General features: G+C 71.2%; 2 protein-coding genes across 3 annotated transcripts in view; both read right to left on the bottom strand.

The window, feature by feature from the left end:
* LOC139040160 (mucin-3A-like) overlaps positions 1 to 22,579 on the bottom strand; it is a 54,750-nt gene that overhangs the window by 6,152 nt on the left and 26,019 nt on the right. The window lies entirely within an intron of this gene.
* LOC139040240 (pneumococcal serine-rich repeat protein-like) lies at positions 206 to 22,532 on the bottom strand. Its single transcript, XM_070485372.1, has 2 exons — positions 291 to 22,532; positions 206 to 229 (listed from the first exon to the last, which is right to left on the bottom strand). The coding sequence occupies exons 1-2, from the start codon at positions 22,530 to 22,532 to the stop codon at positions 206 to 208; spliced, it is 22,266 nt and encodes a 7,421-aa protein (XP_070341473.1).

The raw sequence follows: 22,579 nt of genomic DNA, 5'->3' as shown, positions 1-22,579 counted from the left end.
AGCATAACGGTACTAGGAGATGTGGTTATGGTATTTCTGTGCATACTAAAACTAGAGTAAGATTCTGTGGGGGACATGCGAGAAGATATCAGTGATGTTGACGACACGGGTGTTTTCAAAAAGTATCTGTAAGAGATACCAGGTGTGTCAACAAGAGGAGAGGGGGCAGGCAGTCTCATATCGTTGGAAGAGACGACGAAGGTGGTTAAGGTGGAGACGGATCCCATAGCTGGGAGAGGCGGAGAGGACACAAGCGGAGCGGTGGGTGGCGCGAAGGTGCTGGAGGTCACCGGAGGAGGCGAGGTGGGGGAGGGTGGGGAGGAGATGGCATTGGTGTTGGTGGGAGCGAGGGAGGACGTGACGGGGGCAGGAGCAGTGAGGGCTGTCGTGAGAGCCTCTGGAGGCAGGGCGGAGGTAGGAGGCAGTGTGGTTCTCCAGGTGGATGGGGCGTGAGAGGTGGTGTCGGTCGGGCTGCCTGGGTGCGTGGTGGCTGCGGTGGAGGAGGGTGGTCCCGTGGCGGGAGTGGAGGTGGGGTAGGCATGGGTGGGAGTGGGTGGCGGGGTGGATCCCGCGGTTGTGCGCCAGGTGAGGGTGCTGCTTGCAGGCGGGGTGCCGCCCTCTGGGTGCATAGTGCCGGGAGATGAGCCTGCGGACGTGGCCGGAATAGTGGTGTACGGGGACGGAGAAGGGGGGCGAGGGGTGCTGGTGAGCGTGGGCGGCAGAGGGGGCATCGTGGCAGAGGTGGTGGTGCCACCGGGCGTGGTTTCTGTACGTAGGCTGGCGGGGGATGAAGGCACCGCGTGCATGGGGGCCGCCGATGGGCTGGAGGCAGCGAGTGTGGAGGTGAGGTGGGTGGTGGCGGCCAAGGCACCGGTGGTCGGCGCGGAGGTGGGGGTGATGGTGGCCGGTGGTGTGGTCGGGTGGCCTGTACTGACCGCTGAGGACGGGGCGAGGACTGTGGATGCCTGCGCGGTGTGGGAGGTCGGCGGAGGCGGGCTTCCTGCCGATGTGGTGGCACTGGCTGTAGAGTAGAGAGTGGAGGAAGAGGCCCCGGGCGGGCTGTGTGGTGTTGCAGGGGCGGGCGTGGTGCCCATGCTCGTGGGAGCGGCCGTGGCTGTGTGTGGAGTGGAGGCCGTGGGGGCCGGGGCCGTGACGGAGGGGGCCGGGCTGGAAGTGTCAGCGGGAGCGGTGCTCTCAGAGGTGCTGGCCGGGCTGACAGTGCCAGGGCCAGGGGCAGAGGCAGAGGCAGAGGCAGGGGTGGACGTGGCGTGGGTGGCAGGCAGCGTGGTAAGCGGGGCGGAAGGAGGGGGAGCGAGGGTGGCCAAAGTGGAGACGGGTCCCGTGGCCGGGGGAGGCGGAGAGGACACAGGCGGAGCGCTGGGTGGCGCGAAGGTGCTGGAGGTCACCGGAGGAGGCGAGGTGGGGGACGGTGGGGAGGAGAGGGCATTGGTGTTGGTGGGAGCGAGGGAGGACGTGACGGGGGAAGGAGCAGTGAGGGCTGTCGTGAGAGCCTCTGGAGGCAGGGCGGGGGTAGGAGGCAGTGTGGTTCTCCAGGTGGATGGGGCGTGAGAGGTGGTGTCGGTCGGGCTGCCTGTGTGCGTGGTGGCTGCGGTGGAGGAGGGTGGTCCCGTGGCGGGGGTGGAGGTCGGGTAGGCATGGGTGGTAGAGGGTGGCGGGGTGGATCCCGCGGTTGTGCGCCGGGTGAGGGTGCTGCTTGCAGGCGGGGTGCTGCCCTCTGGGTGCGTGGTGCCGGGAGAGGAGCCTGCGGACGTGGCCGGAATAGTGGTGGAGGGGGACGGAGAAGGGGGGCGAGGGGTGCTGGTGAGCGTGGGCGGCAGAGGGGGCGTCGTGGCAGAGGTGGTGGTGCCACCGGGCGTGGTTTCTGTACGTAGGCTGGCGGGGGATGAAGGGACCGCGTGCGTGGGGGCCGCCGAGGGGCTGGAGGCAGCGAGTGTGGAGGTGAGGTGGGTGGTGGCGGCCAAGGCACCGGTGGTCGGCGCGGAGGTGGGGGTGATGGTGGCCGGTGGTGTGGTCGGGTGGCCTGTACTGACCGCTGAGGACGGGGCGAGGACTGTGGATGCCTGCGCGGTGTGGGAGGTCGGCGGAGGCGGGCTTCCTGCCGATGTGGTGGCGCTGGCTGTGGAGTAGAGGGTGGAGGAAGAGGCCCCGGGCGGGCTGTGTGGTGTTGCAGGGGCGGGCGTGGTGACCATGCTCGTGGGAGCGGCCGTCGCTGTGTGTGGAGTGGAGGCCGTGGGGGCAGGGGCCGTCACGGAGGGGGCCGGGCTGGAAGTGTCAGCGGGAGCGGTGCTCTCAGAGGTGCTGGCCGGGCTGACAGTGCCAGGGCCAGGGGCAGAGGCAGAGGCAGAGGAAGAGGCAGCGGCAGGGGTGGACGTGGCGTGGGTGGCAGGCAGCGTGGTAAGCGGGGCGGAAGGAGGGGGAGCGAGGGTGGCCAAAGTGGAGACGGGTCCCGTGGCCGGGGGAGGCGGAGAGGACACAGGCGGAGCGCTGGGTGGCGCAAAGGTGCTGGAGGTCACCGGAGGAGGCGAGGTGGGGGACGGTGGGGAGGAGACGGCATTGGTGTTGGTGGGAGCGAGGGAGGACGTGACGGGGGCAGGAGCAGTGAGGGCTGTCGTGAGAGCCTCTGGAGGCAGGGCGGGGGTAGGAGGCAGTGTGGTTCTCCAGGTGGATGGGGCGTGAGAGGTGGTGTCGGTCGGGCTGCCTGTGTGCGTGGTGGCTGCGGTGGAGGAGGGTGGTCCCGTGGCGGGGGTGGAGGTCGGGTAGGCATGGGTGGTAGAGGGTGGCGGGGTGGATCCCGCGGTTGTGCGCCGGGTGAGGGTGCTGCTTGCAGGCGGGGTGCTGCCCTCTGGGTGCGTGGTGCCGGGAGAGGAGCCTGCGGACGAGGCCGGCATAGTGGTGGAGGGGGACGGAGAAGGGGGGCGAGGGGTGCTGGTGAGCGTGGGCGGCAGAGGGGGCGTCATGGCAGAGGTGGTGGTGCCACCGGGCGTGGTTTCTGTACGTAGGCTGGCGGGGGATGAAGGGACCGCGTGCATGGGGGCCGCCGAGGGGCTGGAGGCAGCGAGTGTGGAGGTGAGGTGGGTGGTGGCGGCCAAGGCACCGGTGGTCGGCGCGGAGGTGGGGGTGATGGTGGCCGGTGGTGTGGTCGGGTGGCCTGTACTGACCGCTGAGGACGGGGCGAGGACTGTGGATGCCTGCGCGGTGTGGGAGGTCGGCGGAGGCGGGCTTCCTGCCGATGTGGTGGCGCTGGCTGTGGAGTAGAGGGTGGAGGAAGAGGCCCCGGGCGGGCTGTCTGGTGTTGCAGGGCCGGGCGTGGTGCCCATGCTCGTGGGAGCGGCCGTCGCTGTGTGTGGAGTGGAGGCCGTGGGGGCAGGGGCCGTCACGGAGGGGGCCGGGCTGGAAGTGTCAGCGGGAGCGGTGCTCTCAGAGGTGCTGGCCGGGCTGACAGTGCCAGGGCCAGGGGCAGAGGCAGAGGCAGAGGCAGAGGCAGAGGCAGCGGCAGGGGTGGACGTGGCGTGGGTGGCAGGCAGCGTGGTAAGCGGGGCGGAAGGAGGGGGAGCGAGGGTGGCCAAAGTGGAGACGGGTCCCGTGGCCGGGGGAGGCGGAGAGGACACAGGTGGAGCGGTGGGTTCTGCGAAGGTGCTGGAGGTCACCGGAGGAGGCGAGGTGGGGGACGGTGGGGAGGAGACGGCATTGGTGTTGGTGGGAGCGAGGGAGGACGTGACGGGGGCAGTAGCAGTGAGGGCTGTCGTGAGAGCCTCTGGAGGCAGGGCGGGGGTAGGAGGCAGTGTGGTTCTCCAGGTGGATGGGGCGTGAGAGGTGGTGTCGGTCGGGCTGCCTGTGTGCGTGGTGGCTGCGGTGGAGGAGGGTGGTCCCGTGGCGGGGGTGGAGGTCGGGTAGGCATGGGTGGTAGAGGGTGGCGGGGTGGATCCCGCGGTTGTGCGCCGGGTGAGGGTGCTGCTTGCAGGCGGGGTGCTGCCCTCTGGGTGCGTGGTGCCGGGAGAGGAGCCTGCGGACGTGGCCGGAATAGTGGTGGAGGGGGACGGAGAAGGGGGGCGAGGGGTGCTGGTGAGCGTGGGCGGCAGAGGGGGCGTCGTGGCAGAGGTGGTGGTGCCACCGGGCGTGGTTTCTGTACGTAGGCTGGCGGGGGATGAAGGGACCGCGTGCGTGGGGGCCGCCGAGGGGCTGGAGGCAGCGAGTGTGGAGGTGAGGTGGGTGGTGGCGGCCAAGGCACCGGTGGTCGGCGCAGAGTTGGGGGTGATGGTGGCCGGTGGTGTGGTCGGGTGGCCTGTACTGACCGCTGAGGACGGGGCGAGGACTGTGGATGCCTGCGCGGTGTGGGAGGTCGGCGGAGGCGGGCTTCCTGCCGATGTGGTGGCGCTGGCTGTGGAGTAGAGGGTGGAGGAAGAGGCCCCGGGCGGGCTGTGTGGTGTTGCAGGGGCGGGCGTGGTGACCATGCTCGTGGGAGCGGCCGTCGCTGTGTGTGGAGTGGAGGCCGTGGGGGCAGGGGCCGTCACGGAGGGGGCCGGGCTGGAAGTGTCAGCGGGAGCGGTGCTCTCAGAGGTGCTGGCCGGGCTGACAGTGCCAGGGCCAGGGGCAGAGGCAGAGGCAGAGGCAGAGGCAGCGGCAGGGGTGGACGTGGCGTGGGTGGCAGGCAGCGTGGTAAGCGGGGCGGAAGGAGGGGGAGCGAGGGTGGCCAAAGTGGAGACGGGTCCCGTGGCCGGGGGAGGCGGAGAGGACACAGGCGGAGCGCTGGGTGGCGCAAAGGTGCTGGAGGTCACCGGAGGAGGCGAGGTGGGGGACGGTGGGGAGGAGACGGCATTGGTGTTGGTGGGAGCGAGGGAGGACGTGACGGGGGCAGGAGCAGTGAGGGCTGTCGTGAGAGCCTCTGGAGGCAGGGCGGGGGTAGGAGGCAGTGTGGTTCTCCAGGTGGATGGGGCGTGAGAGGTGGTGTCGGTCGGGCTGCCTGTGTGCGTGGTGGCTGCGGTGGAGGAGGGTGGTCCCGTGGCGGGGGTGGAGGTCGGGTAGGCATGGGTGGTAGAGGGTGGCGGGGTGGATCCCGCGGTTGTGCGCCGGGTGAGGGTGCTGCTTGCAGGCGGGGTGCTGCCCTCTGGGTGCGTGGTGCCGGGAGAGGAGCCTGCGGACGAGGCCGGCATAGTGGTGGAGGGGGACGGAGAAGGGGGGCGAGGGGTGCTGGTGAGCGTGGGCGGCAGAGGGGGCGTCGTGGCAGAGGTGGTGGTGCCACCGGGCGTGGTTTCTGTACGTAGGCTGGCGGGGGATGAAGGGACCGCGTGCGTGGGGGCCGCCGAGGGGCTGGAGGCAGCGAGTGTGGAGGTGAGGTGGGTGGTGGCGGCCAAGGCACCGGTGGTCGGCGCGGAGGTGGGGGTGATGGTGGCCGGTGGTGTGGTCGGGTGGCCTGTACTGACCGCTGAGGACGGGGCGAGGACTGTGGATGCCTGCGCGGTGTGGGAGGTCGGCGGAGGCGGGCTTCCTGCCGATGTGGTGGCGCTGGCTGTGAAGTAGAGGGTGGAGGAAGAGGCCCCGGGCGGGCTGTGTGGTGTTGCAGGGGCGGGCGTGGTGCCCATGCTCGTGGGAGCGGCTGTGGCTGTGTGTGGAGTGGAGGCCGTGGTGGCCGGGGCCGTGACGGAGGGGGCCGGGCTGGACGTGTCAGCGGGAGCGGTGCTCTCAGAGATGCTGGCCGGGCTGACAGTGCCAGGCCCAGGGGCAGAGGCAGAGGCAGAGGCAGGGGTGGACGTGGCGTGGGTGGCAGGCAGCGTGGTAAGCGGGGCGGAAGGATGGGGAGCGAGGGTGGCCAAAGTGGAGAAGGGTCCCGTGGCCGGGGGAGGCGGAGAGGACACAGGCGGAGCGGTGGGTGGCACAAAGGTGCTGGAGGTCACCGGAGGAGGCGAGGTGGGGGACGGTGGGGAGGAGACGGCATTGGTGTTGGTGGGAGCGAGGGAGGACGTGACGGGGGCAGGAGCAGTGAGGGCTGTCGTGAGAGCCTCTGGAGGCAGGGCGGGGGTAGGAGGCAGTGTGGTTCTCCAGGTGGATGGGGCGTGAGAGGTGGTGTCGGTCGGGCTGCCTGTGTGCGTGGTGGCTGCGGTGGAGGAGGGTGGTCCCGTGGCGGGGGTGGAGGTCGGGTAGGCATGGGTGGTAGAGGGTGGCGGGGTGGATCCCGCGGTTGTGCGCCGGGTGAGGGTGCTGCTTGCAGGCAGGGTGCTGCCCTCTGGGTGCGTGGTGCCGGGAGAGGAGCCTGCGGACGTGGCCGGAATAGTGGTGGAGGGGGACGGAGAAGGGGGGCGAGGGGTGCTGGTGAGCGTGGGCGGCAGAGGGGGCGTCGTGGCAGAGGTGGTGGTGCCACCGGGCGTGGTTTCTGTACGTAGGCTGGCGGGGGATGAAGGGACCGCGTGCGTGGGGGCCGCCGAGGGGCTGGAGGCAGCGAGTGTGGAGGTGAGGTGGGTGGTGGCGGCCAAGGCACCGGTGGTCGGCGCGGAGGTGGGGGTGATGGTGGCCGGTGGTGTGGTCGGGTGGCCTGTACTGACCGCTGAGGACGGGGCGAGGACTGTGGATGCCTGCGCGGTGTGGGAGGTCGGCGGAGGCGGGCTTCCTGCCGATGTGGTGGCGCTGGCTGTGGAGTAGAGGGTGGAGGAAGAGGCCCCGGGCGGGCTGTGTGGTGTTGCAGGGGCGGGCGTGGTGACCATGCTCGTGGGAGCGGCCGTCGCTGTGTGTGGAGTGGAGGCCGTGGGGGCAGGGGCCGTCACGGAGGGGGCCGGGCTGGAAGTGTCAGCGGGAGCGGTGCTCTCAGAGGTGCTGGCCGGGCTGACAGTGCCAGGGCCAGGGGCAGAGGCAGAGGCAGAGGAAGAGGCAGCGGCAGGGGTGGACGTGGCGTGGGTGGCAGGCAGCGTGGTAAGCGGGGCGGAAGGAGGGGGAGCGAGGGTGGCCAAAGTGGAGACGGGTCCCGTGGCCGGGGGAGGCGGAGAGGACACAGGCGGAGCGCTGGGTGGCGCAAAGGTGCTGGAGGTCACCGGAGGAGGCGAGGTGGGGGACGGTGGGGAGGAGACGGCATTGGTGTTGGTGGGAGCGAGGGAGGACGTGACGGGGGCAGGAGCAGTGAGGGCTGTCGTGAGAGCCTCTGGAGGCAGGGCGGGGGTAGGAGGCAGTGTGGTTCTCCAGGTGGATGGGGCGTGAGAGGTGGTGTCGGTCGGGCTGCCTGTGTGCGTGGTGGCTGCGGTGGAGGAGGGTGGTCCCGTGGCGGGGGTGGAGGTCGGGTAGGCATGGGTGGTAGAGGGTGGCGGGGTGGATCCCGCGGTTGTGCGCCGGGTGAGGGTGCTGCTTGCAGGCGGGGTGCTGCCCTCTGGGTGCGTGGTGCCGGGAGAGGAGCCTGCGGACGAGGCCGGCATAGTGGTGGAGGGGGACGGAGAAGGGGGGCGAGGGGTGCTGGTGAGCGTGGGCGGCAGAGGGGGCGTCGTGGCAGAGGTGGTGGTGCCACCGGGCGTGGTTTCTGTACGTAGGCTGGCGGGGGATGAAGGGACCGCGTGCGTGGGGGCCGCCGAGGGGCTGGAGGCAGCGAGTGTGGAGGTGAGGTGGGTGGTGGCGGCCAAGGCACCGGTGGTCGGCGCGGAGGTGGGGGTGATGGTGGCCGGTGGTGTGGTCGGGTGGCCTGTACTGACCGCTGAGGACGGGGCGAGGACTGTGGATGCCTGCGCGGTGTGGGAGGTCGGCGGAGGCGGGCTTCCTGCCGATGTGGTGGCGCTGGCTGTGGAGTAGAGGGTGGAGGAAGAGGCCCCGGGCGGGCTGTCTGGTGTTGCAGGGCCGGGCGTGGTGCCCATGCTCGTGGGAGCGGCCGTCGCTGTGTGTGGAGTGGAGGCCGTGGGGGCAGGGGCCGTCACGGAGGGGGCCGGGCTGGAAGTGTCAGCGGGAGCGGTGCTCTCAGAGGTGCTGGCCGGGCTGACAGTGCCAGGGCCAGGGGCAGAGGCAGAGGCAGAGGCAGAGGCAGAGGCAGCGGCAGGGGTGGACGTGGCGTGGGTGGCAGGCAGCGTGGTAAGCGGGGCGGAAGGAGGGGGAGCGAGGGTGGCCAAAGTGGAGACGGGTCCCGTGGCCGGGGGAGGCGGAGAGGACACAGGTGGAGCGGTGGGTTCTGCGAAGGTGCTGGAGGTCACCGGAGGAGGCGAGGTGGGGGACGGTGGGGAGGAGACGGCATTGGTGTTGGTGGGAGCGAGGGAGGACGTGACGGGGGCAGTAGCAGTGAGGGCTGTCGTGAGAGCCTCTGGAGGCAGGGCGGGGGTAGGAGGCAGTGTGGTTCTCCAGGTGGATGGGGCGTGAGAGGTGGTGTCGGTCGGGCTGCCTGTGTGCGTGGTGGCTGCGGTGGAGGAGGGTGGTCCCGTGGCGGGGGTGGAGGTCGGGTAGGCATGGGTGGTAGAGGGTGGCGGGGTGGATCCCGCGGTTGTGCGCCGGGTGAGGGTGCTGCTTGCAGGCGGGGTGCTGCCCTCTGGGTGCGTGGTGCCGGGAGAGGAGCCTGCGGACGTGGCCGGAATAGTGGTGGAGGGGGACGGAGAAGGGGGGCGAGGGGTGCTGGTGAGCGTGGGCGGCAGAGGGGGCGTCGTGGCAGAGGTGGTGGTGCCACCGGGCGTGGTTTCTGTACGTAGGCTGGCGGGGGATGAAGGGACCGCGTGCGTGGGGGCCGCCGAGGGGCTGGAGGCAGCGAGTGTGGAGGTGAGGTGGGTGGTGGCGGCCAAGGCACCGGTGGTCGGCGCAGAGTTGGGGGTGATGGTGGCCGGTGGTGTGGTCGGGTGGCCTGTACTGACCGCTGAGGACGGGGCGAGGACTGTGGATGCCTGCGCGGTGTGGGAGGTCGGCGGAGGCGGGCTTCCTGCCGATGTGGTGGCGCTGGCTGTGGAGTAGAGGGTGGAGGAAGAGGCCCCGGGCGGGCTGTGTGGTGTTGCAGGGGCGGGCGTGGTGACCATGCTCGTGGGAGCGGCCGTCGCTGTGTGTGGAGTGGAGGCCGTGGGGGCAGGGGCCGTCACGGAGGGGGCCGGGCTGGAAGTGTCAGCGGGAGCGGTGCTCTCAGAGGTGCTGGCCGGGCTGACAGTGCCAGGGCCAGGGGCAGAGGCAGAGGCAGAGGCAGAGGCAGCGGCAGGGGTGGACGTGGCGTGGGTGGCAGGCAGCGTGGTAAGCGGGGCGGAAGGAGGGGGAGCGAGGGTGGCCAAAGTGGAGACGGGTCCCGTGGCCGGGGGAGGCGGAGAGGACACAGGCGGAGCGCTGGGTGGCGCAAAGGTGCTGGAGGTCACCGGAGGAGGCGAGGTGGGGGACGGTGGGGAGGAGACGGCATTGGTGTTGGTGGGAGCGAGGGAGGACGTGACGGGGGCAGGAGCAGTGAGGGCTGTCGTGAGAGCCTCTGGAGGCAGGGCGGGGGTAGGAGGCAGTGTGGTTCTCCAGGTGGATGGGGCGTGAGAGGTGGTGTCGGTCGGGCTGCCTGTGTGCGTGGTGGCTGCGGTGGAGGAGGGTGGTCCCGTGGCGGGGGTGGAGGTCGGGTAGGCATGGGTGGTAGAGGGTGGCGGGGTGGATCCCGCGGTTGTGCGCCGGGTGAGGGTGCTGCTTGCAGGCGGGGTGCTGCCCTCTGGGTGCGTGGTGCCGGGAGAGGAGCCTGCGGACGAGGCCGGCATAGTGGTGGAGGGGGACGGAGAAGGGGGGCGAGGGGTGCTGGTGAGCGTGGGCGGCAGAGGGGGCGTCGTGGCAGAGGTGGTGGTGCCACCGGGCGTGGTTTCTGTACGTAGGCTGGCGGGGGATGAAGGGACCGCGTGCGTGGGGGCCGCCGAGGGGCTGGAGGCAGCGAGTGTGGAGGTGAGGTGGGTGGTGGCGGCCAAGGCACCGGTGGTCGGCGCGGAGGTGGGGGTGATGGTGGCCGGTGGTGTGGTCGGGTGGCCTGTACTGACCGCTGAGGACGGGGCGAGGACTGTGGATGCCTGCGCGGTGTGGGAGGTCGGCGGAGGCGGGCTTCCTGCCGATGTGGTGGCGCTGGCTGTGGAGTAGAGGGTGGAGGAAGTGGCCCCGGGCGGGCTGTGTGGTGTTGCAGGGCCGGGCGTGGTGCCCATGCTCGTGGGAGCGGCCGTCGCTGTGTGTGGAGTGGAGGCCGTGGGGGCAGGGGCCGTCACGGAGGGGGCCGGGCTGGAAGTGTCAGCGGGAGCGGTGCTCTCAGAGGTGCTGGCCGGGCTGACAGTGCCAGGGCCAGGGGCAGAGGCAGAGGCAGAGGCAGAGGCAGAGGCAGAGGCAGCGGCAGGGGTGGACGTGGCGTGGGTGGCAGGCAGCGTGGTAAGCGGGGCGGAAGGAGGGGGAGCGAGGGTGGCCAAAGTGGAGACGGGTCCCGTGGCCGGGGGAGGCGGAGAGGACACAGGTGGAGCGGTGGGTTCTGCGAAGGTGCTGGAGGTCACCGGAGGAGGCGAGGTGGGGGACGGTGGGGAGGAGACGGCATTGGTGTTGGTGGGAGCGAGGGAGGACGTGACGGGGGCAGTATCAGTGAGGGCTGTCGTGAGAGCCTCTGGAGGCAGGGCGGGGGTAGGAGGCAGTGTGGTTCTCCAGGTGGATGGGGCGTGAGAGGTGGTGTCGGTCGGGCTGCCTGTGTGCGTGGTGGCTGCGGTGGAGGAGGGTGGTCCCGTGGCGGGGGTGGAGGTCGGGTAGGCATGGGTGGTAGAGGGTGGCGGGGTGGATCCCGCGGTTGTGCGCCGGGTGAGGGTGCTGCTTGCAGGCGGGGTGCTGCCCTCTGGGTGCGTGGTGCCGGGAGAGGAGCCTGCGGACGTGGCCGGAATAGTGGTGGAGGGGGACAGAGAAGGGGGGCGAGGGGTGCTGGTGAGCGTGGGCGGCAGAGGGGGCGTCGTGGCAGAGGTGGTGGTGCCACCGGGCGTGGTTTCTGTACGTAGGCTGGCGGGGGATGAAGGGACCGCGTGCGTGGGGGCCGCCGAGGGGCTGGAGGCAGCGAGTGTGGAGGTGAGGTGGGTGGTGGCGGCCAAGCCACCGGTGGTCGGCGCAGAGTTGGGGGTGATGGTGGCCGGTGGTGTGGTCGGGTGGCCTGTACTGACCGCTGAGGACGGGGCGAGGACTGTGGATGCCTGCGCGGTGTGGGAGGTCGGCGGAGGCGGGCTTCCTGCCGATGTGGTGGCGCTGGCTGTGGAGTAGAGGGTGGAGGAAGAGGCCCCGGGCGGGCTGTGTGGTGTTGCAGGGGCGGGCGTGGTGCCAATGCTCGTGGGAGCGGCCGTGGCTGTGTGTGGAGTGGAGGCCGTGGTGGCCGGGGCCGTGACGGAGAGGGCCGGGCTGGACGTGTCAGCGGGAGCGGTGCTCTCAGAGGTGCTGGCCGGGCTGACAGTGCCAGGGCCAGGGGCAGAGGCAGAGGCAGAGGCAGAGGCAGAGGCAGGGGTGGACGTGGCGTGGGTGGCAGGCAGCGTGGTAAGCGGGGCGGAAGGAGGGGGAGCGAGGGTGGCCAAAGTGGAGACGGGTCCCGTGGCCGGGGGAGGCGGAGAGGACACAGGCGGAGCGGTGGGTGGCGCGAAGGTGCTGGAGGTCACCGGAGGAGGCGAGGTGGGGGACGGTGGGGAGGAGACGGCATTGGTGTTGGTGGGAGCGAGGGAGGACGTGACAGGGGCAGGAGCAGTGAGGGCTGTCGTGAGAGCCTCTGGAGGCAGGGCGGGGGTAGGAGGCAGTGTGGTTCTCCAGGTGGATGGGGCGTGAGAGGTGGTGTCGGTCGGGCTGCCTGTGTGCGTGGTGGCTGCGGTGGAGGAGGGTGGTCCCGTGGCGGGGGTGGAGGTCGGGTAGGCATGGGTGGGAGTGGGTGGCGGGGTGGATCCCGCGGTTGTGCGCCGGGTGAGGGTGCTGCTTGCAGGCGGGGTGCTGCCCTCTGGGTGCGTGGTGCCGGGAGAGGAGCCTGCGGACGTGGCCGGAATAGTGGTGGAGGGGGACAGAGAAGGGGGGCGAGGGGTGCTGGTGAGCGTGGGCGGCAGAGGGGGCGTCGTGGCAGAGGTGGTGGTGCCACCGGGCGTGGTTTCTGTACGTAGGCTGGCGGGGGATGAAGGGACCGCGTGCGTGGGGGCCGCCGAGGGGCTGGAGGCAGCGAGTGTGGAGGTGAGGTGGGTGGTGGCGGCCAAGGCACCGGTGGTCGGCGCGGAGGTGGGGGTGATGGTGGCCGGTGGTGTGGTCGGGTGGCCTGTACTGACCGCTGAGGACGGGGCGAGGACTGTGGATGCCTGCGCGGTGTGGGAGGTCGGCGGAGGCGGGCTTCCTGCCGATGTGGTGGCGCTGGCTGTGGAGTAGAGGGTGGAGGAAGAGGCCCCGGGCGGGCTGTGTGGTGTTGCAGGGGCGGGCGTGGTGCCCATGCTCGTGGGAGCGGCCGTGGCTGTGTGTGGAGTGGAGGCCGTGGGGGCAGGGGCCGTGACGGAGGGGGCCGGGCTGGAAGTGTCAGCGGGAGCGGTGCTCTCAGAGGTGCTGGCCGGGCTGACAGTGCCAGGGCCAGGGGCAGAGGCAGAGGCAGAGGCAGCGGCAGGGGTGGACGTGGCGTTGGTGGCAGGCATCGTGGTAAGCGGGGCGGAAGGAGGGGGAGCGAGGGTGGCCAAAGTGGAGACGGGTCCCGTGGCCGGGGGAGGCGGAGAGGACACAGGCGGAGCGGTGGGTGGTGCGAAGGTGCTGGAGGTCACCGGAGGAGGCGAGGTGGGGGACGGTGGGAAGGAGACGGCATTGGTGTTGGTGGGAGCGAGGGAGGACGTGACGGGGGCAGGAGCAGTGAGGGCTGTCGTGAGAGCCTCTGGAGGCAGGGCGGGGGTAGGAGGCAGTGTGGTTCTCCAGGTGGATGGGGCGTGAGAGGTGGTGTCGGTCGGGCTGCCTGTGAGCGTGGTGGCTGCGGTGGAGGAGGGTGGTCCCGTGGCGGGGGTGGAGGTCGGGTAGGCATGGGTGGGAGTGGGTGGCGGGGTGGATCCCGCGGTTGTGCGCCGGGTGAGGGTGCTGCTTGCAGGCGGGGTGCTGCCCTCTGGGTGCGTGGTGCCGGGAGAGGAGCCTGCGGACGTGGCCGGAATACTGGTGGAGGGGGACGGTGAAGGGGGGCGAGGGGTGCTGGTGAGCGTGGGCGGCAGAGGGGGCGTCGTGGCAGAGGTGGTGGTGCCACCGGGCGTGGTTTCTGTACGTAGGCTGGCGGGGGATGAAGGGACCGCGTGCGTGGGGGCCGCCGAGGGGCTGGAGGCAGCGAGTGTGGAGGTGAGGTGGGTGGTGGCGGCCAAGGCACCGATGGTCGGCGCGGAGGTGGGGGTGATGGAGGCTGGTGGTGTGGTCGGGTGGCCTGTACTGACCGCTGAGGACGGGGCGAGGACTGTGGATGCCTGCGCGTTGTGGGAGGTCGGCGGAGGCGGGCTTCCTGCCGATGTGGTGGCGCTGGCTGTGGAGTAGAGGGTGGAGGAAGAGGCCCCGGGCGGGCTGTGTGGTGTTGCAGGGGCGGGCGTGGTGCCCATGCTCGTGGGAGCGGCCGTGGCTGTGTGTGGAGTGGAGGCCGTGGGGGCAGGGGCCGTGACGGAGGGGGCCGGGCTGGAAGTGTCAGCGGGAGCGGTGCTCTCAGAGGTGCTGGCCGGGCTGACAGTGCCAGGGCCAGGGGCAGAGGCAGAGGCAGAGGCAGAGGCAGAGGCAGCGGCAGGGGTGGACGTGGCGTGGGTGGCAGGCAGCGTGGTAAGCGGGGTGGAAGGAGGGGGAGCGAGGGTGGCCAAAGTGGAGACGGGTCCCGTGGCCGGGGGAGGCGGAGAGGACACAGGCGGAGCGGTGGGTGGCGCGAAGGTGCTGGAGGTCACCGGAGGAGGCGAGGTGGGGGACGGTGGGGAGGAGACGGCATTGGTGTTGGTGGGAGCGAGGGAGGACGTGACGGGGGCAGGAGCAGTGAGGGCTGTCGTGAGAGCCTCTGGAGGCAGGGCGGGGGTAGGAGGCAGTGTGGTTCTCCGGGTGGATGGGGCGTGAGAGGTGGTGTCGGTCGGGCTGCCTGTGTGCGTGGTGGCTGCGGTGGAGGAGGGTGGTCCCGTGGCGGGGGTGGAGGTCGGGTAGGCATGGGTGGTAGAGGGTGGCGGGGTGGATCCCGCGGTTGTGCGCCGGGTGAGGGTGCTGCTTGCAGGCGGGGTGCTGCCCTCTGGGTGCGTGGTGCCGGGAGAGCAGCCTGCGGACGAGGCCGGCATAGTGGTGGAGGGGGACGGAGAAGGGGGGCGAGGGGTGCTGGTGAGCGTGGGCGGCAGAGGGGGCGTCGTGGCAGAGGTGGTGGTGCCACCGGGCGTGGTTTCTGTACGTAGGCTGGCGGGGGATGAAGGGACCGCGTGCGTGGGGGCCGCCGAGGGGCTGGAGGCAGCGAGTGTGGAGGTGAGGTGGGTGGTGGCGGCCAAGGCACCGGTGGTCGGCGCGGAGGTGGGGGTGATGGTGGCCGGTGGTGTGGTCGGGTGGCCTGTACTGACCGCTGAGGACGGGGCGAGGACTGTGGATGCCTGCGCGGTGTGGGAGGTCGGCAGAGGCGGGCTTCCTGCCGATGTGGTGGCGCTGGCTGTGGAGTAGAGGGTGGAGGAAGAGGCCCCGGGCGGGCTGTGTGGTGTTGCAGGGGCGGGCGTGGTGACCATGCTCGGGGGAGCGGCAGTCGCTGTGTGTGGAGTGGAGGCCGTGGGGGCAGGGGCCGTCACGGAGGGGGCCGGGCTGGAAGTGTCAGCGGGAGCGGTGCTCTCAGAGGTGCTGGCCGGGCTGACAGTGCCAGGGCCAGGGGCAGAGGCAGAGGCAGAGGCAGAGGCAGCAGCAGGGGTGGACGTGGCGTGGGTGGCAGGCAGCGTGGTAAGCGGGGCGGAAGGAGGGGGAGCGAGGGTGGCCAAAGTGGAGACGGGTCCCGTGGCCGGGGGAGGCGGAGAGGACACAGGCGGAGCGCTGGGTGGCGCAAAGGTGCTGGAGGTCACCGGAGGAGGCGAGGTGGGGGACGGTGGGGAGGAGACGGCATTGGTGTTGGTGGGAGCGAGGGAGGACGTGACTGGGGCAGGAGCAGTGAGGGCTGTCGTGAGAGCCTCTGGAGGCAGGGCGGGGGTAGGAGGCAGTGTGGTTCTCCAGGTGGATGGGGCGTGAGAGGTGGTGTCGGTCGGGCTGCCTGTGTGCGTGGTGGCTGCGGTGGAGGAGGGTGGTCCCGTGGCGGGGGTGGAGGTCGGGTAGGCATGGGTGGTAGAGGGTGGCGGGGTGGATCCCGCGGTTGTGCGCCGGGTGAGGGTGCTGCTTGCAGGCGGGGTGCTGCCCTCTGGGTGCGTGGTGCCGGGAGAGGAGCCTGCGGACGTGGCCGGAATAGTGGTGGATGGGGACGGAGAAGGGGGTCGAGGGGTGCTGGTGAGCGTGGGCGGCAGAGGGGGCGTCGTGGCAGAGGTGGTGGTGCCACCAGGCGTGGTTTCTGTACGTAGGCTGGCGGGGGATGAAGGGACCGCGTGCGTGGGGGCCGCCGAGGGGCTGGAGGCAGCGAGTGTGGAGGTGAGGTGGGTGGTGGCGGCCAAGGCACCGGTGGTCGGCGCGGAGGTGGGGGTGATGGAGGCTGGTGGTGTGGTCGGGTGGCCTGTACTGACCGCTGAGGACGGGGCGAGGACTGTGGATGCCTGCGCGGTGTGGGAGGTCGGCGGAGGCGGGCTTCCTGCCGATGTGGTGGCGCTGGCTGTGGAGTAGAGGGTGGAGGAAGAGGCCCCGGGCGGGCTGTGTGGTGTTGCAGGGGCGGGCGTGGTGCCCATGCTCGTGGGAGCGGCCGTGGCTGTGTGTGGAGTGGAGGCCGTGGGGGCAGGGGCCGTCACGGAGGGGGCCGGGCTGGAAGTGTCAGCGGGAGCGGTGCTCTCAGAGGTGCTGGCCGGGCTGACAGTGCCAGGGCCAGGGGCTGAGGCAGAGGCAGAGGCAGAGGCAGAGGCAGGGGTGGACGTGGCGTGGGTGGCAGGCAGCGTGGTAAGCGGGGCGGAAGGAGGGGGAGCGAGGGTGGCCAAAGTGGAGACGGGTCCCGTGGCTGGGGGAGGCGGAGAGGACACAGGCGGAGCGGTGGGTGGCGCGAAGGTGCTGGAGTTCACCGGAGGAGGCGAGGTGGGGGACGGTGGGGAGGAGACGGCATTGGTGTTGGTGGGAGCGAGGGAGGACGTGACGGGGGCAGGAGCAGTGAGGGCTGTCGTGAGAGCCTCTGGAGGCAGGGCGGGGGTAGGAGGCAGTGTGGTTCTCCAGGTGGATGGGGCGTGAGAGGTGGTGTCGGTCGGGCTGCCTGTGTGCGTGGTGGCTGCGGTGGAGGAGGGTGGTCCCGTGGCGGGGGTGGAGGTCGGGTAGGCATGGGTGGGAGTGGGTGGCGGGGTGGATCCCGCGGTTGTGCGCCGGGTGAGGGTGCTGCTTGCAGGCGGGGTGCTGCCCTCTGGGTGCGTGGTGCCGGGAGAGGAGCCTGCGGACGTGGCCGGAATAGTGGTGGATGGGGACGGAGAAGGGGGTCGAGGGGTGCTGGTGAGCGTGGGCGGCAGAGGGGGCGTCGTGGCAGAGGTGGTGGTGCCACCAGGCGTGGTTTCTGTACGTAGGCTGGCGGGGGATGAAGGGACCGCGTGCGTGGGGGCCGCCGAGGGGCTGGAGGCAGCGAGTGTGGAGGTGAGGTGGGTGGTGGCGGCCAAGGCACCGGTGGTCGGCGCGGAGGTGGGGGTGATGGTGGCCGGTGGTGTGGTCGGGTGGCCTGTACTGACCGCTGAGGACGGGGCGAGGACTGTGGATGCCTGCGCGGTGTGGGAGGTCGGCGGAGGCGGGCTTCCTGCCGATGTGGTGGCGCTGGCTGTGGAGTAGAGGGTGGAGGAAGAGGCCCCGGGCGGGCTGTGTGGTGTTGCAGGGGCGGGCGTGGTGCCCATGCTCGTGGGAGCGGCCGTGGCTGTGTGTGGAGTGGTGGCCGTGGTGGCCGGGGCCGTGACGGAGGGGCCCGGGCTGGACGTGTCAGCGGGAGCGGTGCTCTCAGAGGTGCTGGCCGGGCTGACAGTGCCAGGGCCAGGGGCAGAGGCAGAGGCAGAGGCAGAGGCAGAGGCAGAGGCAGGGGTGGACGTGGCGTGGGTGGCAGGCAGCGTGGTAAGCGGGGCGGAAGGAGGGGGAGCGAGGGTGGCCAAAGTGGAGACGGGTCCCGTGGCCGGGGGAGGCGGAGAGGACACAGGCGGAGCGGTGGGTGGCGCGAAGGTGCTGGAGGTCACCGGAGGAGGCGAGGTGGGGGACGGTGGGGAGGAGACGGCATTGGTGTTGGTGGGAGCGAGGGAGGACGTGACAGGGGCAGGAGCAGTGAGGGCTGTCGTGAGAGCCTCTGGAGGCAGGGCGGGGGTAGGAGGCAGTGTGGTTCTCCAGGTGGATGGGGCGTGAGAGGTGGTGTCGGTCGGGCTGCCTGTGTGCGTGGTGGCTGCGGTGGAGGAGGGTGGTCCCGTGGCGGGGGTGGAGGTCGGGTAGGCATGGGTGGGAGTGGGTGGCGGGGTGGATCCCGCGGTTGTGTGCCGGGTGAGGGTGCTGCTTGCATGCGGGGTGCTGCCCTCTGGGTGCGTGGTGCCGGGAGAGGAGCCTGCGGACGTGGCCGGAATAGTGGTGGAGGGGGACGGAGAAGAGGGGCGAGGGGTGCTGGTGAGCGTGGGCGGCAGAGGGGGCGTCGTGGCAGAGGTGGTGGTGCCACCGGGCGTGGTTTCTGTACGTAGGCTGGCGGGGGATGAAGGGACCGCGTGCGTGGGGGCCGCCGAGGGGCTGGAGGCAGCGAGTATGGAGGTGAGGTGGGTGGTGGCGGCCAAGGCACCGGTGGTCGGCGCGGAGGTGGGGGTGATGGTGGCCGGTGGTGTGGTCGGGTGGCCTGTACTGACCGCTGAGGACGGGGCGAGGACTGTGGATGCCTGCGCGGTGTGGGAGGTCGGCGGAGGCGGGCTTCCTGCCGATGTGGTGGCGCTGGCTGTGGAGTAGAGGGTGGAGGAAGAGGCCCCGGGCGGGCTGTGTGGTGTTGCAGGGGCGGGCGTGGTGCCCATGCTCGTGGGAGCGGCCGTGGCTGTGTGTGGAGTGGAGGCCGTGGGGGCAGGGGCCGTCACGGAGGGGGCCGGGCTGGAAGTGTCAGCGGGAGCGGTGCTCTCAGAGGTGCTGGCCGGGCTGACAGTGCCAGGGCCAGGGGCCGAGGCAGAGGCAGAGGCAGAGGCAGAGGCAGGGGTGGACGTGGCGTGGGTGGCAGGCAGCGTGGTAAGCGGGGCGGAAGGAGGGGGAGCGAGGGTGGCCAAAGTGGAGATGGGTCCCGTGGCCGGGGGAGGCGGAGAGGACACAGGCGGAGCGGTGGGTGGCGCGAAGGTGCTGGAGTTCACCGGAGGAGGCGAGGTGGGGGACGGTGGGGAGGAGACGGCATTGTTGTTGGTGGGAGCGAGGGAGGACGTGTCGGGGGCAGGAGCAGTGAGGGCTGTCGTGAGAGCCTCTGGAGGCAGGGCGGGGGTAGGAGGCAGTGTGGTTCTCCAGGTGGATGGGGCGTGAGAGGTGGTGTCGGTCGGGCTGCCTGTGTGCGTGGTGGCTGCGGTGGAGGAGGGTGGTCCCGTGGCGGGGGTGGAGGTCGGGTAGGCATGGGTGGGAGTGGGTGGCGGGGTGGATCCCGCGGTTGTGTGCCGGGTGAGGGTGCTGCTTGCATGCGGGGTGCTGCCCTCTGGGTGCGTGGTGCCGGGAGAGGAGCCTGCGGACGTGGCCGGAATAGTGGTGGAGGGGGACGGAGAAGAGGGGCGAGGGGTGCTGGTGAGCGTGGGCGGCAGAGGGGGCGTCGTGGCAGAGGTGGTGGTGCCACCGGGCGTGGTTTCTGTACGTAGGCTGGCGGGGGATGAAGGGACCGCGTGCGTGGGGGCCGCCGAGGGGCTGGAGGCAGCGAGTGTGGAGGTGAGGTGGGTGGTGGCGGCCAAGGCACCGGTGGTCGGCGCGGAGGTGGGGGTGATGGTGGCCGGTGGTGTGGTCGGGTGGCCTGTACTGACCGCTGAGGACGGGGCGAGGACTGTGGATGCCTGCGCGGTGTGGGAGGTCGGCGGAGGCGGGCTTCCTGCCGATGTGGTGGCGCTGGCTGTGGAGTAGAGGGTGGAGGAAGAGGCCCCGGGCGGGCTGTGTGGTGTTGCAGGGGCGGGCGTGGTGCCCATGCTCGTGGGAGCGGCCGTGGCTGTGTGTGGAGTGGTGGCCGTGGTGGCCGGGGCCGTGACGGAGGGGCCCGGGCTGGACGTGTCAGCGGGAGCGGTGCTCTCAGAGGTGCTGGCCGGGCTGACAGTGCCAGGGCCAGGGTCAGAGGCATAGGCAGAGGCAGAGGCAGAGGCAGGGGTGGACGTGGCGTGGGTGGCAGGCAGCGTGGTAAGCGGGGCGGAAGGAGGGGGAGCGAGGGTGGCCAAAGTGGAGACGGGTCCCGTGGCCGGGGGAGGCGGAGAGGACACAGGCGGAGCGGTGGGTGGCGCGAAGGTGCTGGAGGTCACCGGAGGAGGCGAGGTGGGGGACGGTGGGGAGGAGACGGCATTGGTGTTGGTGGGAGCGAGGGAGGACGTGACAGGGGCAGGAGCAGTGAGGGCTGTCGTGAGAGCCTCTGGAGGCAGGGCGGGGGTAGGAGGCAGTGTGGTTCTCCAGGTGGATGGGGCGTGAGAGGTGGTGTCGGTCGGGCTGCCTGTGTGCGTGGTGGCTGCGGTGGAGGAGGGTGGTCCCGTGGCGGGGGTGGAGGTCGGGTAGGCATGGGTGGGAGTGGGTGGCGGGGTGGATCCCGCGGTTGTGCGCCGGGTGAGGGTGCTGCTTGCATGCGGGGTGCTGCCCTCTGGGTGCGTGGTGCCGGGAGAGGAGCCTGCGGACGTGGCCGGAATAGTGGTGGAGGGGGACGGAGAAGAGGGGCGAGGGGTGCTGGTGAGCGTGGGCGGCAGAGGGGGCGTCGTGGCAGAGGTGGTGGTGCCACCGGGCGTGGTTTCTGTACGTAGGCTGGCGGGGGATGAAGGGACCGCGTGCGTGGGGGCCGCCGAGGGGCTGGAGGCAGCGAGTATGGAGGTGAGGTGGGTGGTGGCGGCCAAGGCACCGGTGGTCGGCGCGGAGGTGGGGGTGATGGTGGCCGGTGGTGTGGTCGGGTGGCCTGTACTGACCGCTGAGGACGGGGCGAGGACTGTGGATGCCTGCGCGGTGTGGGAGGTCGGCGGAGGCGGGCTTCCTGCCGATGTGGTGGCGCTGGCTGTGGAGTAGAGGGTGGAGGAAGAGGCCCCGGGCGGGCTGTGTGGTGTTGCAGGGGCGGGCGTGGTGCCCATGCTCGTGGGAGCGGCCGTGGCTGTGTGTGGAGTGGAGGCCGTGGGGGCAGGGGCCGTCACGGAGGGGGCCGGGCTGGAAGTGTCAGCGGGAGCGGTGCTCTCAGAGGTGCTGGCCGGGCTGACAGTGCCAGGGCCAGGGGCCGAGGCAGAGGCAGAGGCAGAGGCAGAGGCAGGGGTGGACGTGGCATGGGTGGCAGGCAGCGTGGTAAGCGGGGCGGAAGGAGGGGGAGCGAGGGTGGCCAAAGTGGAGATGGGTCCCGTGGCCGGGGGAGGCGGAGAGGACACAGGCGGAGCGGTGGGTGGCGCGAAGGTGCTGGAGTTCACCGGAGGAGGCGAGGTGGGGGACGGTGGGGAGGAGACGGCATTGTTGTTGGTGGGAGCGAGGGAGGACGTGTCGGGGGCAGGAGCAGTGAGGGCTGTCGTGAGAGCCTCTGGAGGCAGGGCGGGGGTAGGAGGCAGTGTGGTTCTCCAGGTGGATGGGGCGTGAGAGGTGGTGTCGGTCGGGCTGCCTGTGTGCGTGGTGGCTGCGGTGGAGGAGGGTGGTCCCGTGGCGGGGGTGGAGGTCGGGTAGGCATGGGTGGGAGTGGGTGGCGGGGTGGATCCCGCGGTTGTGCGCCGGGTGAGGGTGCTGCTTGCAGGCGGGGTGCTGCCCTCTGGGTGCGTGGTGCCGGGAGAGGAGCCTGCGGAAGTGGCCGGAATAGTGGTGGAGGGGGACGGAGAAGGGGGGCGAGGGGTGCTGGTGAGCGTGGGCGGCAGAGGGGGCGTCGTGGCAGAGGTGGTGGTGCCACCGGGCGTGGTTTCTGTACGTAGGCTGGCGGGGGATGAAGGGACCGCGTGCGTGGGGGCCGCCGAGGGTCTGGAGGCAGCGAGTGTGGAGGTGAGGTGGGTGGTGGCGGCCAAGGCACCGGTGGTCGGCGCGGAGGTGGGGGTGATGGTGGCCGGTGGTGTGGTCGGGTGGCCTGTACTGACCGCTGAGGACGGGGCGAGGACTGTGGATGCCTGCGCGGTGTGGGAGGTCGGCGGAGGCGGGCTTCCTGCCGATGTGGTGGCGCTGGCTGTGGAGTAGAGGGTGGAGGAAGAGGCCCCGGGCGGGCTGTGTGGTGTTGCAGGGGCGGGCGTGGTGCCCATGCTCGTGGGAGCGGCCGTGGCTGTGTGTGGAGTGGTGGCCGTGGTGGCCGGGGCCGTGACGGAGGGGCCCGGGCTGGACGTGTCAGCGGGAGCGGTGCTCTCAGAGGTGCTGGCCGGGCTGACAGTGCCAGGGCCAGGGTCAGAGGCATAGGCAGAGGCAGAGGCAGAGGCAGGGGTGGACGTGGCGTGGGTGGCAGGCAGCGTGGTAAGCGGGGCGGAAGGAGGGGGAGCGAGGGTGGCCAAAGTGGAGACGGGTCCCGTGGCCGGGGGAGGCGGAGAGGACACAGGCGGAGCGGTGGGTGGCGCGAAGGTGCTGGAGGTCACCGGAGGAGGCGAGGTGGGGGACGGTGGGGAGGAGACGGCATTGGTGTTGGTGGGAGCGAGGGAGGACGTGACAGGGGCAGGAGCAGTGAGGGCTGTCGTGAGAGCCTCTGGAGGCAGGGCGGGGGTAGGAGGCAGTGTGGTTCTCCAGGTGGATGGGGCGTGAGAGGTGGTGTCGGTCGGGCTGCCTGTGTGCGTGGTGGCTGCGGTGGAGGAGGGTGGTCCCGTGGCGGGGGTGGAGGTCGGGTAGGCATGGGTGGGAGTGGGTGGCGGGGTGGATCCCGCGGTTGTGCGCCGGGTGAGGGTGCTGCTTGCAGGCGGGGTGCTGCCCTCTGGGTGCGTGGTGCCGGGAGAGGAGCCTGCGGACGTGGCCGGAATAGTGGTGGAGGGGGACGGAGAAGGGGGGCGAGGGGTGCTGGTGAGCGTGGGCGGCAGAGGGGGCGTCGTGGCAGAGGTGGTGGTGCCACCGGGCGTGGTTTCTGTACGTAGGCTGGCGGGGGATGAAGGGACCGCGTGCGTGGGGGCCGCCGAGGGGCTGGAGACAGCGAGTGTGGAGGTGAGGTGGGTGGTGGCGGCCAAGGCACCGGTGGTCGGCGCGGAGGTGGGGGTGATGGTGGCCGGTGGTGTGCTCGGGTGGCCTGTACTGACCGCTGAGGACGGGGCGAGGACTGTGGATGCCTGCGCGGTGTGGGAGGTCGGCGGAGGCGGGCTTCCTGCCGATGTGGTGGCGCTGGCTGTGGAGTAGAGGGTGGAGGAAGAGGCCCCGGGCGGGCTGTGTGGTGTTGCAGGGGCGGGCGTGGTGCCCATGCTCGTGGGAGCGGCCGTGGCTGTGTGTGGAGTGGAGGCCGTGGGGG

Source organism: Equus asinus, chromosome 14 (genome assembly GCF_041296235.1).
Source record: "Equus asinus isolate D_3611 breed Donkey chromosome 14, EquAss-T2T_v2, whole genome shotgun sequence".
Lineage (NCBI taxonomy): Eukaryota > Metazoa > Chordata > Mammalia > Perissodactyla > Equidae > Equus > Equus asinus.
Note: the sequence above shows the minus strand (reverse complement) of the source record. Positions and strands in the feature narration are given on the sequence as shown.